This window comes from Enhydra lutris, unplaced genomic scaffold, assembly GCF_002288905.1.
Source record: "Enhydra lutris kenyoni isolate GAN:26980312 unplaced genomic scaffold, ASM228890v2 scaffoldscaffold7, whole genome shotgun sequence".
NCBI lineage: Eukaryota > Metazoa > Chordata > Mammalia > Carnivora > Mustelidae > Enhydra > Enhydra lutris.
The window spans coordinates 13,694,768-13,709,460 of record NW_019154091.1 but is presented as its reverse complement, the minus strand read 5'-3'; the positions used below and the strand labels follow the sequence as shown (position 1 = coordinate 13,709,460).

Below are 14,693 nucleotides of genomic sequence, written 5' to 3'. Positions count from 1 at the left end.
CCCCCACGACTCTGGAAAGGTGGCTGACTGGATGACTGGGCAGCATCAACACTGAGGACCAAGCCCAGCCAAGCCCCAGAAATGCTAGAGTAAAAAATACCACGAGTCAATAACCAGCTGGGGTAAAACAAGAAAAGGGAACTTCAAATATATTTTACATATACATTATGTGAACACATGTGATCCCAGGGAATCCACGAATACATACACCATTGTAGAAACTGAAACAAAAATGTGATGAACCACAAATTATATTACATTATTTCTTTCAAAGAAATAAAAAAAAGATACAATAATCATCAATAATCATGATGATACAGTAACAAGCAGTAAAGCACATGGTAAATACTCTGTTTAGAAGAACTGGAAAGATGGTCAGAAGATGGAAGGACAAAAATTATAACCAAGAAAAAACTAGAATAGAAATCCCCAAATGAGGCTAAACAAAATCTAGAAAATAATCCAAAAAACTCAAAAAAGTTTCAAAAACGTAAATGTACACACACACACACACACACACACACACACACACACAGTGACTAACCGAAACCGAAATCAAAGCGCAGACTTGCGGGGAGGCACAGGGACCGTGAAAGGGAGTATGGACCCACTACATAAACAGTGTGTGGGGTGACTGTGTTTCCACTCAGGAGTAAGTGTTAAGAACTCAAAACAGCTACTCTCAAAGCAAAGCAAGGCTCTGTTGATGATGGAAAAACAATTCAGATAAATAGGTAATAGTGATTTCCAATATCAGCTCTTGGAGGAGAAAGGGGCTTAAGAATAATTATGCAAAATGGGAAGAAACAGACAAACACCAGCCAAGTACCCAGCAAAGATGAATTCTGACTCTGAAAAGAGTAGAACATTTAAATCTATAGGACCTAGGGGAACTTGTCAATAAAGACCTACAGCATTTAATAGATAATTACATATTTGAAAATACATGTAGGCAAAGTAGGCAAATAGTAAAATAATTCTCAATGATTAGGCTTAATGCCTAAATCTCTTCTTTTTACTGTCCACAAGATTTTTTTTTTCCCCTATGGTCATAAAGAGGCTGTAAGATACCTATTCCAGGAACTGTTATAAAAATTCTTGCCTTTCAGCCCCATTCTCGTGATAGCCATCACAGATGCTCCCTAAACACATCAAGAGTATGAGCTAATTCGGGCTACATGGTCAACACTGGCCTTAGGTTTGATTTCTCATTTCCTATGACACAATGTTTTGTGTCACTGACACAATTTTTAAGCTTTATTTCTAGACCATCAAGCCATGAATCTGAGGCTTCAACAGAATTACACACTATCATTACTTATAGTTTTGCTGTATTATTGAAAATAAGTGTTTCTCAAAGAGCTGCTGTTTTAAGACATAACTAAGTTTTATATAATAAAGTATAATTTCAAGCATCTAGTTGACCAGTTGCCCCAAAACATACACTTGCAAACAGGCAGATGACTGGGGTGCAAAGTACTCACTTCAATGGTCTCAATTTTCCCTTCGTGGGGATGTGGTGTCCTTGGGTATATATCGGCAAGATGTGGTGACGCATCAAAATGTAACCTTTTGAGATTTCTTTTTATCATGTCCTTACAATTCAAGTCATCAAAATTAGTCCTCCATAATAAGACCTATAAAAAATTAATACATTGGCACTTAAAATTGACTTGCACATAAAACCAACAGAACTAATTAAAAAAAAAAAGTTTACATGATTGTTCCTCAGAATAGGAAGGCTGAAATATACATTTCAAATGTGCTACTAGTTCCCACTACTACTTTTCTAAGGGTGAGAGAGATTTAGCACTTTGAATTGCCTTCATGTCCAATTTATAATTTATGCTAAGAAAGTAACGTATTCCTTTAAAATACTCTCTCATGTTTTCAAAGTTCAAAATCATGTTCTTGGCCTGACAGTCCCCCTCATTCAGTCCATCTGCCTATGGATGACTTTGGACACTTCCTCAAAAGTGCAGATTTGCTACATGAACAATTTATATTTACCATCCTCAAGGGGCTTAACATTTGAAAAAAAGACCTAGAGATAAAAGGTGAGGCAAGAGTTCAAGTGGAAGTCCCACACCCACACTGGGACCTCAGGAAATCCCACATATAATTAAGTGTCAAGAAGAGCACAAGAAATAACCACTATTTGAGTTCCAGAAAGTGTCAGAACCGGTACTAGTTCAGCAATGAGACAGCAGACTTCCTGGAATTAAAGTAAAATATAAACCCAGTGATAATCATCTTAACACCTACAAACGAGCTGGTTGTAAGAATCCTAGCCGAGGTGTTGGATCCCTTTACCCTCACCAAATCAGAGAAGGAGCTGAAAGATTTACAAACCTGCGCGTCTGTACCTCCTGAGCTAAACAGCTCTCCACCTTTTGAAAATGAAACAGTAAAGACGGGTCCCTAGGAAATAAATGGAGATTAAAAAAAAAAAAAGCACTTGGTATTGTTTTCTCATAGTCAAAAAGATTGTATGAATTTTTCATCCTAATCTATGTAGATGATGTATGCAGTAAGTCTGATAGAACGTATCCAGTCACTGCCAACTAATGTAGGCAGAGTAAAGATAATCAAGGAACCAACCCAATTGTATTAAAACACATACCAATGATACTAGATTAAAAAAGCAATACTAATAAAACTATGAAAATACACTTACTTTCCATTTAAAGAAAAGCTTGTAAACGTTTAAGTAAATAAGAATGTCTGTTAAGATTTTCTGGTTTTGGACTCTTTGTTCATCAAATCACTAGGAGAAACCGAATGACAAGGGTGTAAGGCAATCTGGACAAAGGCCATTTCCTGACCACAAAGGGCTTTGCGGAGCTCTCCCCTCAAGAGGGAACAGGGAGTCACTGAGAGTTTTGCCAGCAGAGGCAGGCAGAGAGCTGTGACTGTGGAACACTGGGATCACGATTGTAAATGATGAATTCGGGCAAGAATTAATGGTTGGAGCTCATTGAGAAATGACTGCAGTTATCGAGGTGAGAGGTAGTGAGAACCTGAAATTAAGCAATGACTGTGGAGTTGGGCAAGTCACAAGATGCATAGCCTTTAGGTCAATTTTTCCATCAAGAGTAACTCTTTCTCATCTCAAATATATTACTATATGGTTTGTTCTTAATGTCTTTAGTTGGTGTAAGCAAAATTGGGGGGGGGAAATCATTTTGTATTTTTCAAGTAGATCATCACACAGACTTGGGTTATTATAGCCTCTAAACATCTTCACTCTAGACTGAAAAATTTCATCTTTGTGTACATTGTTTTTCTCCTAAAATATATTTTTCCGATTATTCTGAATTATTATTATCCTATATTATTCCACAGATATTTTAACCCTTGACCACTTTTATTGGTTGTTTATTCAGCCTGAATCCGTGGATATACATATATCTGAACTGGTTAGTGTCTATTCCTGCTTTGCTCTAACACAGCTGCAGAACAAATGATAAAGCAAAGCAGGAAGCCAGACAGGATATATGAAGGCAGAAAAGAACCCCTTCTCTCCTAGACCACAAAGCCTATTCTATTTTTGGAGATAAACAGCTCACACTTGGTTAAAAGGAAGTACCTAGTACATCTTAAAACAAAACAAAACAAAACAAAAAAGAGGATGCAGGATGCATTCTAAAAAATTTAAAGAAGTTTGAATATTTACCCAGAAAGGAGGAATAGTTTATACACTTAAAAACTGTTTTTATTTATTGCATTGTATGCTGGGTGTGTGTGTGTGTGTGTGTGTGTGTGTGTGTGTGATTGAAGAGGCTCAATAAATAACAAGCCTCTTCCTCACTGGGTTCTAAGTCAATTAAAAATTAACACATAGGAATGTCATCTTTCTTGCTGCTGAAGGCTTGTAAAGAGAAAATGTGGCTTTATCTGTGGGCAAATGGGCTGAAGAACTGAATCCCAGAATGAGTCACATTTGAGTACCCTGTCACAGGCAAGACTGAACAAAGGCAGGCATGCCCACAAGAAATACCAGAGAAAAACACTGAGGACAGGCTCCTAACAGAAGGCACTGGGCTCTCCTTGTTGACTTTCTCCTTCTAAACTCACCAATCAGATTAATGAAAAGGAATGAGTGAGAGGGTGTGCAAGGCTGAGTGGCAGAGCTGTGGACAGCCTCCACATGAGGGGAAAGATCCGAAGTCAGGAAAATGCTTCTCCATCGCCATCGGACCAGGCAAATCTATGTTACATACTGAGGAAGCCAGCAGTGGAGGATTACTTTCAGGGCTACTGAAAGATACACATTGATTTTGATAAGAATTACAATAAGTAATATTTCTAAGAGTTGCTTCCAGAGGATAAAAACAAAGCCCTGAAAGCAAACATTCTGTGTGAGTCATAATGGTAACATGTGCTACACCTGGAAAGATCATAAAGATATATAATAAACTGGGCCAATGCCTTAAAATATATGTTATTTAAAAAGCACAAGTCTTAGTGTTAATACCGTATGTCCTTGAAGGGTGTATATGAGCCTCCCTTCTAAGAGATCCAGAATCTTAAGTGTACCGTCTGAAGAGGCAGTGATGAGGTAGTGGCCCGAAGGATGGAATGATACACAGTTAACTCCACCACTGTGAACTAATTCATGGGAAAGAAAAGCAACAAGTTCAGAGAACAATTTCTAATTCTAGAGATGTCTCTTTGCCCTATTAGCAATATTAGCTTGGAAACAACAATCCGTTAAAGCCAATGTCTCCATGATACCAAAATTCCATATAGCTCACTAAAACAAGTAAGTAGCTTATGATCATAGATTCAACTTCCAGCAATGAGACTGAATAGCTTTAAAACTGGAAGTATGTCATGGAAGGATAAGCTAGTTAACCATAACTATGAAGTCTTCAGACACATTACCAAGATAATATAACCAATAATGGATTGCCACCAGCTCACATATGGTATACAATCTAGCCTTAAATGAAATTTCATAACCGATTAGTGACTTGAGGCTTGGGGATGAAGAGTGTGGCAGTCTATTTGCAGAAGTGCAGTCTTGCTAGCTTCTCTGAGAATTCATTCCTGGACACCATCTTTCCAATAGGAGGCAGCAGGACACAGCCATGAGAAGGCTGTTCTTCCACGTACTTTACAAACAGATAACCCTAAGCTAGTTCTAGCAATTACTTTAGCAAGTTACTTATGTTCCTTAAGCTTCAATTTCCTTATCTATAAAATGGGGGCAATAATAACAGTAACAATAATAATAATAGTAATAATAATAATAACGATATGTCCCAGGGTTGTTGTAAGGATTTAGCACAGTATTATACTTATTTTAAAAGGGAAATGTGAATTTAATATAAATCCAGTACAAACCAAGAAATCAACTAATTTCTCTTCTAGTTTCAATACATAGACACAGGAAGATGCCATTTTCCACTACTTACAACACCTATTTGTGCTCACAGAACTCCTGATTCGGAATTCAGAATTAGTTTCTATCTCTCATACTATGCAGAGAACCAACCTGTGAACATCTCACTGTAGCTTCTTTTTTAACAGCCCTGGCATCACTTCTGAGGTCCCTCCCCCTCCCTCTCCACTCCGACACCCATCCCAGCTTCTCCCACCATGCTGTTGATGGAACTAACTGTTCTCGAGTCAATTCAAAGGCAGCCCCCTGACTCTCTTGAAGAGGGCCAAACCATACTGAGAAGCATGGGCTGTGGCTTAACGGTTTCCTGGAAGGGGCCAGGCGTCAACTGGATTTTGTTGTCATGGAAATTGTTACCTTGATAATGCTGAAGCAACTTGTTTACTCTTATATCCCAGATTTTCACGGTATGATCAGAACCTGCCGATGCTATGCATGTACCATTAGGGTTAAAATCCACAAAATTTGCGAACCTAGGAGGAAAGAATAAGGTAGCCCAATATTCTGATTTCTTTCCCTTCATTTCTTTATTTGAATTTTAATAATGAAATGTCTCCTTAGCAAACCAACCCATATAAATGCACAAAGGGAATGGACTTACCCTACAGAATCTGAGAAGTTGTTAACACACTGCTTATTGGTGGTATCCCAAATCTTAATAGTTTTATCTTCACTGCATGATACAAGTAGCCTTCCATCAGGTGAAAATCTGGAGAGCACAAGAAAGAAGACTGCCTTCGTGAAGGCTCCCGACAATCACCCACATGCCCATGCCCCCCCCCCACGTCAGGCTGTACATATTAAACCCAGAGACCACAGTTACCACATGTAGCAAGGTCATACTCCACAACCATCTTTCTAACTACAAATAAGCAGGACGAATGACAATGACAGACCATATCAAAATACACGACACAGACCGACCAACGTTCTTTTCTCCTTGCGTTAGTCGATTTAATTGATTTGGTTTTATGGCTCTTGTTCTAGGTCTTTGATTCAACTCTTCACTCCTCCCAAGCCAAATACCTTATTTTAAAAACATCATTCTTTATCTCTTTCTTCTACTTTTGTCATTTTCTGGTACTATCCCTACGACCCACAAGAGCCTTTACTACTCATCCCACTAACCGGTAGTGAAGCTTTCTGGAAGAAAAGGATTGGCATGTTGAGGATTAAAATTAAATGACACCACCAAGAGAAGAACCAACTCGCTCAGCCTGTAACTTCCTGGACTTCGGGAGGCCGGAAATCTCCAGCGGAAATCTCCAGCAGACGGCGTATTTATACAGAACTGAAGATCCTCATTCACGGACACACCTACCATCCACATGACCCCCTCAGAAACAAGTGAGACAATTCTCAGACATCTCATCTACTGCTTTTATGCACTCTCCTCCTTTAAGAACCTTCCCGAGGTTCATTCTTTTTCCCCTAAGTGGTAGGGGAAAAACAGAAGAAAAGACGACCAAGAAAAAAAAAAAAATTTAGACTATTAGGAAACTACGAATAGTATTTTTATTATTAATACTTTAGCAATAACAACAACAACAACAACAAAAAGGACTTAGGTCATAGATTGATTATGTTTGAATTTTCTTTGTACTTTCCCTCTATGCCCAGATGACTGTAAAGGTCATTAATTAAGGGCGTGGGTTGTAATTGAAGAGTTTCGTTGTTGTCCTCTCTCACTCTCTTCTCTCCTCCCTCTCTGTTCTTAAGACTGACCTAAAAATAATTCTTCCTGACAGAAACTTTGAATCTGTCATTTATGGACTTACCATATTTAAAAAAAGGACATAGAAGCATAATTCAGTTCTATGTGAAATAGTCTTTTAAAATTCTGAGTGCTCGCCTCGGCAGCACATATACTAAAATTCTGAAAGTGGGGCACCTGGGTAGCTCAGTGCACTAAGTATCTGCCTTTGGCTCTGGTCAGGATCCTAGGGCCCTGGGATTGAGCCCTGCATCGGGCTCCTTGTTCAGTGGGGAGCCTGATTCTCCGTCTGCCTGCTGCTCCCTCTGCTCATGCTCTCTCTCTCTGACAAATAAATAAAGAACATCTTAAAAATAAAATAAAATTCTGGAAAGTAACCTTGCAAGGAAATGCCTTCCATGCTGGGTAGTTCAGCTTGATTTGATTTTTTTTTTTTTTTTTAAAGATTTGATCTATTTACTTGAGACAGAGAGAGAGAGAGAGAGAAAGCACACCCACAGAGGGAGGAGAAGCAGACTCCCCACTGAGCAGGGAGCCTGATGTGGGGCTCAAACCCAAGACCATGAGATTGTGACCTGAACCAAATGCAGATGCTTAACCACTGAGCCAGGCAGGCACCTCTTGATTTTATGATAATATAATATTTTATTAATCTTTTCTTCTAGAAAATATGTCAGGAAGATTCGCATATGAAAGGCAGTATTATAGAAATGCTTCAAACAGATAAGTATTTGACACAGATCCCGGGGAAGGAACACCTACTCAGTATCCTCATGGAAATAAACTTTGGATAATAATGCAACTAATATAAGGAATCAATTGTTTCTTAATAAGTAATGTTTTAAAAATCACTTACTATGAATATTTTAAAAAGTATTTCTAAGAGATTACTTGATTCATACATTTTAAGAAAGCAATGATGAAAGAATGGTTAATGGAATGACCAGATTAAAAACAAAGTCTAAAAACACTCACCCTTTGACATTACTGATCAAATACCACCACTTCCATTATCGTCATTATCCTGCCTACATTATTGAGCGCATATATCTTAGAATGTTTCCTAACACATTACCTATAGCAACTCATTTAATCCTCAAAATAATCTACAGAACAGGTGCTACTGGTATCCTCAATTTACAGGTGAAAATGCCCAGCCCCATAAAGGATCAGGAAACTGCCAGAGTCACACAGACAGGAAGGTCTGGCCAGGCAGTCTGGCTCCATAGCCAAACCTCTCAGCCACTCTGCTGAAGTCCCTGAAAGGAAACTTTCTTCAACTGGCTAAATGATTTATAGCACAGTTCAGTGTGGCTTCTGGGTAACCACACAAAGTTCTAGGGTGAAGGGAAACCATGAGGCAGGGTTCTGAGGAGGCTATGTGACTGGGCTATGACTGGCAGGCTAGCCACCAGACTATCCTTTAATAAAAACTTGTCTGTGCTGCTAGACACTGTCAGTGTCCTTGGGGAGTTTATGGGGAAGATATTCATCCATTCGTTCAAATATTTATTGCGCACCTGCCAAAACCTGGGCATTGTCCTGGGTAATGGGGATTAAGTGGTGAATGAGACTGGTAAGATCCTGGCCCTCATGAGGTTTTTCATTCTAAGAAGGGCACACAAATAATAGCATTTTAGATAGTGCTAAGAAAACAGTCTGTAACAAAAAGGTGCCAATTTGTCAGTAGAAGTTAGAATGGAGCAACAGGACTTTAAAGAAACTCATTAGTAAGTTAAAGAAGGGATCTTGGCTGGCTAGAAATTCATCCTGAGCAGGAGGACCTAGAGCCCGGGAGAATTTCCAGGTGCTAAAGAAACGAAGGGGATGAGAAGTCAGATAAGCTGAGAGTGAAGGGCAGAGGGGGCGGGGAGCGAGGGGTTCTACCCCCCAGCTCAACACAACCAAAGGGGGACTCAGGGTTGAGACTGTCCCCTTCCTCTGGATACCACATTATAATCCCGACATATGTTCTCAAAAATGTTGTTGTTTGCCTTGGGAGGGGTTAAAAGTGAGGATAGTGGTTTGTATCTTCTTTTCTCCCCTTTCATTTTAAATTAGACACATCGAAAAGAGGATAGCCCCAATAAAACAGGCTTCTCTTTGCCCTGACTTTGGGGCAAAGGATTGTTCTTTCCTTTTTCAGGGCTTAAACAACATCTAACTGGGTTATTAATTTTAAGAATGTTAAGAGTATATAAAATTTCTACTGAAACATCAACAGATTTCTACCTCTCTAATTTAGCACCACTTAACCACCTTATAAAACCTAGAAGGGGGGGGGTGCCTGCTCAGCGGGGAGTGTGCTTCTCCCTCTGCTTTTGCCCCTCCCCCCTGCTCTCTCTCAAATAAATAAAATCTTTAAAGAAAAATAAACAATTTGGGGGTGAAGTCTTTTGGGTTTCCACATAAAGTATTATGTCATCTGCAAAGAGAGTCTGACTTCTTTGCCAATCTGAATAACTTTTATTTCTTTGTGTTGTCTGATTGCTGTTGCTAGGACTTCTAGTGCTATGTTGAACAACTGTGCCGAGAGTGGGCATCCTTGTTGTGCTCCTGATATCAGTGGGAAGGCTCTCGGCTTTTCCACACTGAGAATGATATTCGCTGTGGGTTTTTCATAGATGGATTTTATGAAGTTGAGGAATGTTCCCTCTAGCCCTATACTCTGAAGAGTTTTAATCAGGAAAGGAATACTACTCAGCCATCAGATAGGACAAATACCCAACTTCTGCATCAATATGGATGGGACTGGAGGAGATTGTGCTGAGTGAAGTGGTCAAGCAGAGAAAGTCAATTATCATGTTTTCACTTACTTGTAGAGCATAATGAATAACATGGAGGACATTAGGAGAAGGAAAGGAAAAGTGAATAGGAGGAAATCAGAGGGGGATCAACCATGAGAGGATGTGGACTCTGAGAAACAAACTGAGGGTTTTAGAGGGGAGGGGGGCATTGGGGGATGGGTTAGCCTGGTGGTGGGTATTAAGGAGGGCACGTATTGCATGGAGCACTGGGTGTTATACATAAACAATGAATCTTGGAACACTACATCAAAAACTAATGATATATTTTATGGGGAATAACATAATAAAAATAAAAATAAATAAATAAATAAATAAAACCTCTAGAGTGTGTCACTGACATGGACATTAGTTAATACTGACTACTGGATTAGCACACATGAATTGTCTATAAGGTACCTGGGAAATTAACTGAATTATTTACTTAAACATAGTGATACTCATTTGAGAGAATCAGAAAATTACTGGACTTCTTTCTAGAAAAACTGGTTCACAGGTCCTTGAGAATAGTCCAATTATATAACAGGAGTTAACTTGGAATCTATGGAGTTCCTAAAACTGTATGTAAAATTGTATTATTATATGCAGAGCCGTAGAGTTATTAACTCATTAGAGAGCCAAAGGGGGTCATGAACCGTGAGAAGTTTCAGTGTTCATAAGAAATCAAAATTTTCTTTTGGAAATTTCTTATCGTTGGAATGAATACTCTATAAAATGACCATTCCAGCCCTCAGGGCTCTGACATCAGAGTAGGCACTATTCCATGTCCCTTAAGAAACAAATAATCAGTAATTGGTACTCTGAAGTCAGCAACTATTCAATAGGAGAGGAAAGCAGTAAAAAGTAGTGGAAATAAGACTGCCCTGTTGGTACATGGTCCTGGATTCTAGGGCCAATTTTGCAACTGCCCAGCTCTGTAACCTTGTGAAATTCAAAACCACACTGGCCACTGTTTTCTATTTGTATAATGAGGGAGTTTGGATTGCATTCAGACCTAAACTTTCATAGACTCATTAAAAAATATATATATTGGCAGTCTCAGAGTTTGCTTTGGTGGGATTTTGTGTTTGCCTACTGAAGGTGAAGTTCAAGGCAATAAGCAAAACATTTGTGTGTGTGTGCGGTGTTTTTTTTTTTTTTTAAGTGCTGGTCAGCATCAGAAGAGAACCCATCTGTTAATGACAGGAACAGGATTCATTCCTACAGCTGCTAGGAGACAAAAAGCAGATGAAAGAGATACAAAAAGATTTAACTATGCCATGGAACATGCTAATTACTTGTTGGGTCATTTACCACTTATATGCCCAGACTTCTCTCCTGGGATCTCCACCCATAAATACAACTGCCTACTGGGCATCTCCTCTTGGATATCCTGCAGGCTCCTCCAACTCTGAACTTGTCCAAATCTGAACTCATCATCTACCTCCCCAAACTGCTCCTTCTCCAGTGTTCCTTTTTTCAGTAAGTATTTTTTCAGGCCAGAAACCTAGGAGTCATGTTTTGTGCCTCTTTCTCTTCCAATACACCCACCCACTCCAATCCATTATCAGGCCCTATCTCTTCAAACCATAATGGGAACTAATGTCTTCCATTCTCCGCAGGCAATAAAAGTGTTCTTTAAACATTAAATTAAATTTCTCTGATTAAAATGCTTTGATGATTTTGCATTTCCCTTGAGAAAAAGCCTGGCATCCTTCCCACTGCTTACCAGGTCCTCCAGAGTCTCCCCTCCTGTCTCTCCATCATCCTGCGTACTCTTCCTGACATATATGTCTCTCCTCTCAGGTCCCTGCCCCTGTCTCAGGAAGTGTCTTCATGTGCTATTCCCTGTGCCTCAAACGCTGCCCCCTATTCTTTACCTAGTTTAAAAAACCTAAGAGGATTTTACTTGTCCTGTAAGCCTCCCACTCAGCATCACTTCCTCAGGAAGTCTTCTAGACCACCCCTGCACTCCCAGCTTAGTTCCTCAATATGTGTTCTTAGAGTGGCTCAGAGTCGCACTTAGGTCACACTTGTAACCAAACATTCTGTCGTCTTCCCCAACAAATGTAAACACCAAGAAGACAGAAACCACGTCTGTCTTGTTCATTGTTAACACTTCCAGACACAGTAGATGGCACTGAGTAGGTCTTTAGTAAATATTTCAGGTATTTAAAAGACATTTTTTTTAAGAAAATTGGGTCCAATTTAAAATATTATAACCAATGAAAGCTGATGTTTAAAATCTTTGCAATTTGTTGCACAGCATGAACATACCCAGTGACACTTAACTTTATACTTTAAAAAGGCTAAAATGGTAAGCTCTATAATATATGTATCTTACCACTATGAAGGAAAAAACCTCTGTAGTTCAGGTGGTCAAAGATCACTTGTAACACTACCAACAAGTGAAAATTAAAGGTAGAATTTTTTCCCCCTAAAAATTAATGCTGGAAAAGCGATAATGTTGGAAACGTTGTCTCAATAGGCTGTGTTTATTTTTAATGGAGGATACCATAAAAAAGCATACAGAATCCTAGAGTACACATGATTTTAAGAATATACGGCTACAGGCATGCCTGGGTGGCTCAGTGGGTTAAAGCCTCTGCCTTCCGCTCAAGTCATGATCCCAGCTTCCTGGGATCAAGCCCCGCATAGGGCTCTCTGCTCAACAGGGAGCCTGCTTCCCCCTCTCTCTCTGCCTGCATCTCTGCCTACTTGTGATCTCTGTCTGTCAAATAAATAAATAAAATCTTAAAAAAAAAAAGAATATAGGGCTACAATAAGTTTTACCTATTAAAAAGATTCTTTGCCACTGGAAAGAGAAAATATTTCTCATATTTTATATATAGATATAGATAAAGATATAGATATCAAATGATAAATGTTTTCTTCATTACTCATTAAAGAAAAATTGACTGTTTAAAAAATGGGAAATACGGTAAGTAAAAATAGTCTATCGTCCCATCACTCAAAATCACACTTAACATTGTATGTATGATAGCTACTTTATCTTTTATATTATAATGAGTTCTGAGTTTTGCTCTCCCTCCCTCACATAAATATTTTCATGTCATTACTTATATATAGTCCCCTTTTAAACTATACAATAGTTTAAGTTTATTTAACTAGTTTTTTTGGGAAAAATTCATTCTTTCCGACTTCTCACCATTATAAATTATACTGAAAGCAGTATCTTGGAATATAAAGCTTTTTCTTTTGCACATAAAAAAGAGTATTTACGTAGAATATACTTCCAATTGTGAAGTCATTGCAACAAAGATACCTGACAGATTTTGCAAACTGATTTCTAAAAAGACGATACTAATTTATATTTTAAAAGCATGAATATATTTCCCAATAGAGAGTGTACCTTAAAAATATTTCTGTGAATTAAAATGTATGATTATAAACAACAGCCACTTCAAAGAACGTAGCAAGCTATTCATCACTTCTTACATGAATAGGTACCATCTCTATGCCACACAGAGGCTCTAAGAACAAAATTATGGTAAGTACCAAGCATAGACAGACACAGAATTTTAATTACTTAAGTCTATGCCATACATTAAAATGAATATACTTAGGAGAAAAACTCTGCTGACCCTCTATATTTGTTTACATATACTTCCTACATATTAGGAGGAAAAGCAGTATCATGGGACCATTTTTAATGTTTAGGTGTTTAATTCATCTACAAATTTTGTACATGTATGGTATACAATAAAGATCCCACTTTATATTCTTCCAAACAGAAATCCAATTATCTTAACTATAGATTAAATAGTCCATCCACTTCCCCACTTATTGGAAACACCATCTAAGGCATATATGAGCCTGCTTCTAGACTTTCTATGACTTATTTTCCTAATAGCATACCACTATCACCATATTTTAATTTCTATAATTTTATACTGTGTTCTGACAGCAGGTTGGACAAGTTTCTTCTCATTTTTTTCTTGGCTATTCTTACACATATAACTCATCCATATGAATTTTGAAATTGGCTTGGTAGGCTCCACTAAATTCATTTGGCAGAACTTCTAGACAGAGGGAGTAATGGTTATCAGACTTATTCTCCTATAAACAAACCTACAACTGGGCAAAATATATGAAGCAACTATTTTTAGGCACCAGTGAAGAGATGGCATGGCGTTGTGAATCTTGCGAGAGAAGGAATATGAAATGGGATGAGATCTATCCCGCATATGTACCTACAAGCATTTTCCAAACCATGGCACGAGGACATAGGGTCCAAGGAGACAGTCCAGTCTGACTGAGCAGAGGAAACAGAAATCAGAATTCAGAACTGGACTAAAGGGCTAGAATTTTGGAGGCGTGTGCAAGAGGAGCTACAAAGAGCAGAAACCCTCCAAAAATCTGCCTCCAATACCCCTTGAGTCTAGTCAAATACAAAGCTGCTTATGCTCTGACAAGGCTTGACAGAGAGTAACCACTGGAGACTAAGAGCTGAACAGAGATGCCAGATGTTAAATAGCACTCAAAGATGTTCAAGTTCTGGGAAGACCTTGCTAAATGCTTCAGGCATTTGGTTGAGGCCCTAGAAAGGCCGCTAGTACTATAGCCCAAATGTAAATGCTACTCTAGATGTACCCTAAAACAGCCTAAATCCAAGCCTCAGGAAAATCTAGCGGAACCAGCAAAAAGCTAACTGCTTACAAGAACAAAACTCATCACTATCTAGAGATGACAGAGTAATCTCAGACACTTAGCAGTGTTTGGGCACATAATTAAAAAAAAAAAATTACAAGACCTACAAAGCAGCAGA

At 38.6% G+C, this 14,693-nt stretch overlaps 1 protein-coding gene across 2 annotated transcripts in view; it reads right to left on the bottom strand.

The window, feature by feature from the left end:
* Positions 1-14,693, bottom strand: part of LOC111142070 (POC1 centriolar protein B) — a 102,147-nt gene that overhangs the window by 50,375 nt on the left and 37,079 nt on the right. For both annotated transcript variants that reach the window (XM_022495019.1, XM_022495020.1), the window contains exons 5-9: positions 6,009-6,116; positions 5,765-5,880; positions 4,478-4,611; positions 2,353-2,421; positions 1,485-1,637 (exon numbers count right to left, since the gene is read on the bottom strand). In XM_022495019.1, coding sequence (XP_022350727.1) covers positions 1,485-1,637; positions 2,353-2,421; positions 4,478-4,611; positions 5,765-5,880; positions 6,009-6,116 — 580 coding nt within the window. The remainder of the gene's footprint in view (positions 1-1,484; positions 1,638-2,352; positions 2,422-4,477; positions 4,612-5,764; positions 5,881-6,008; positions 6,117-14,693) is intronic.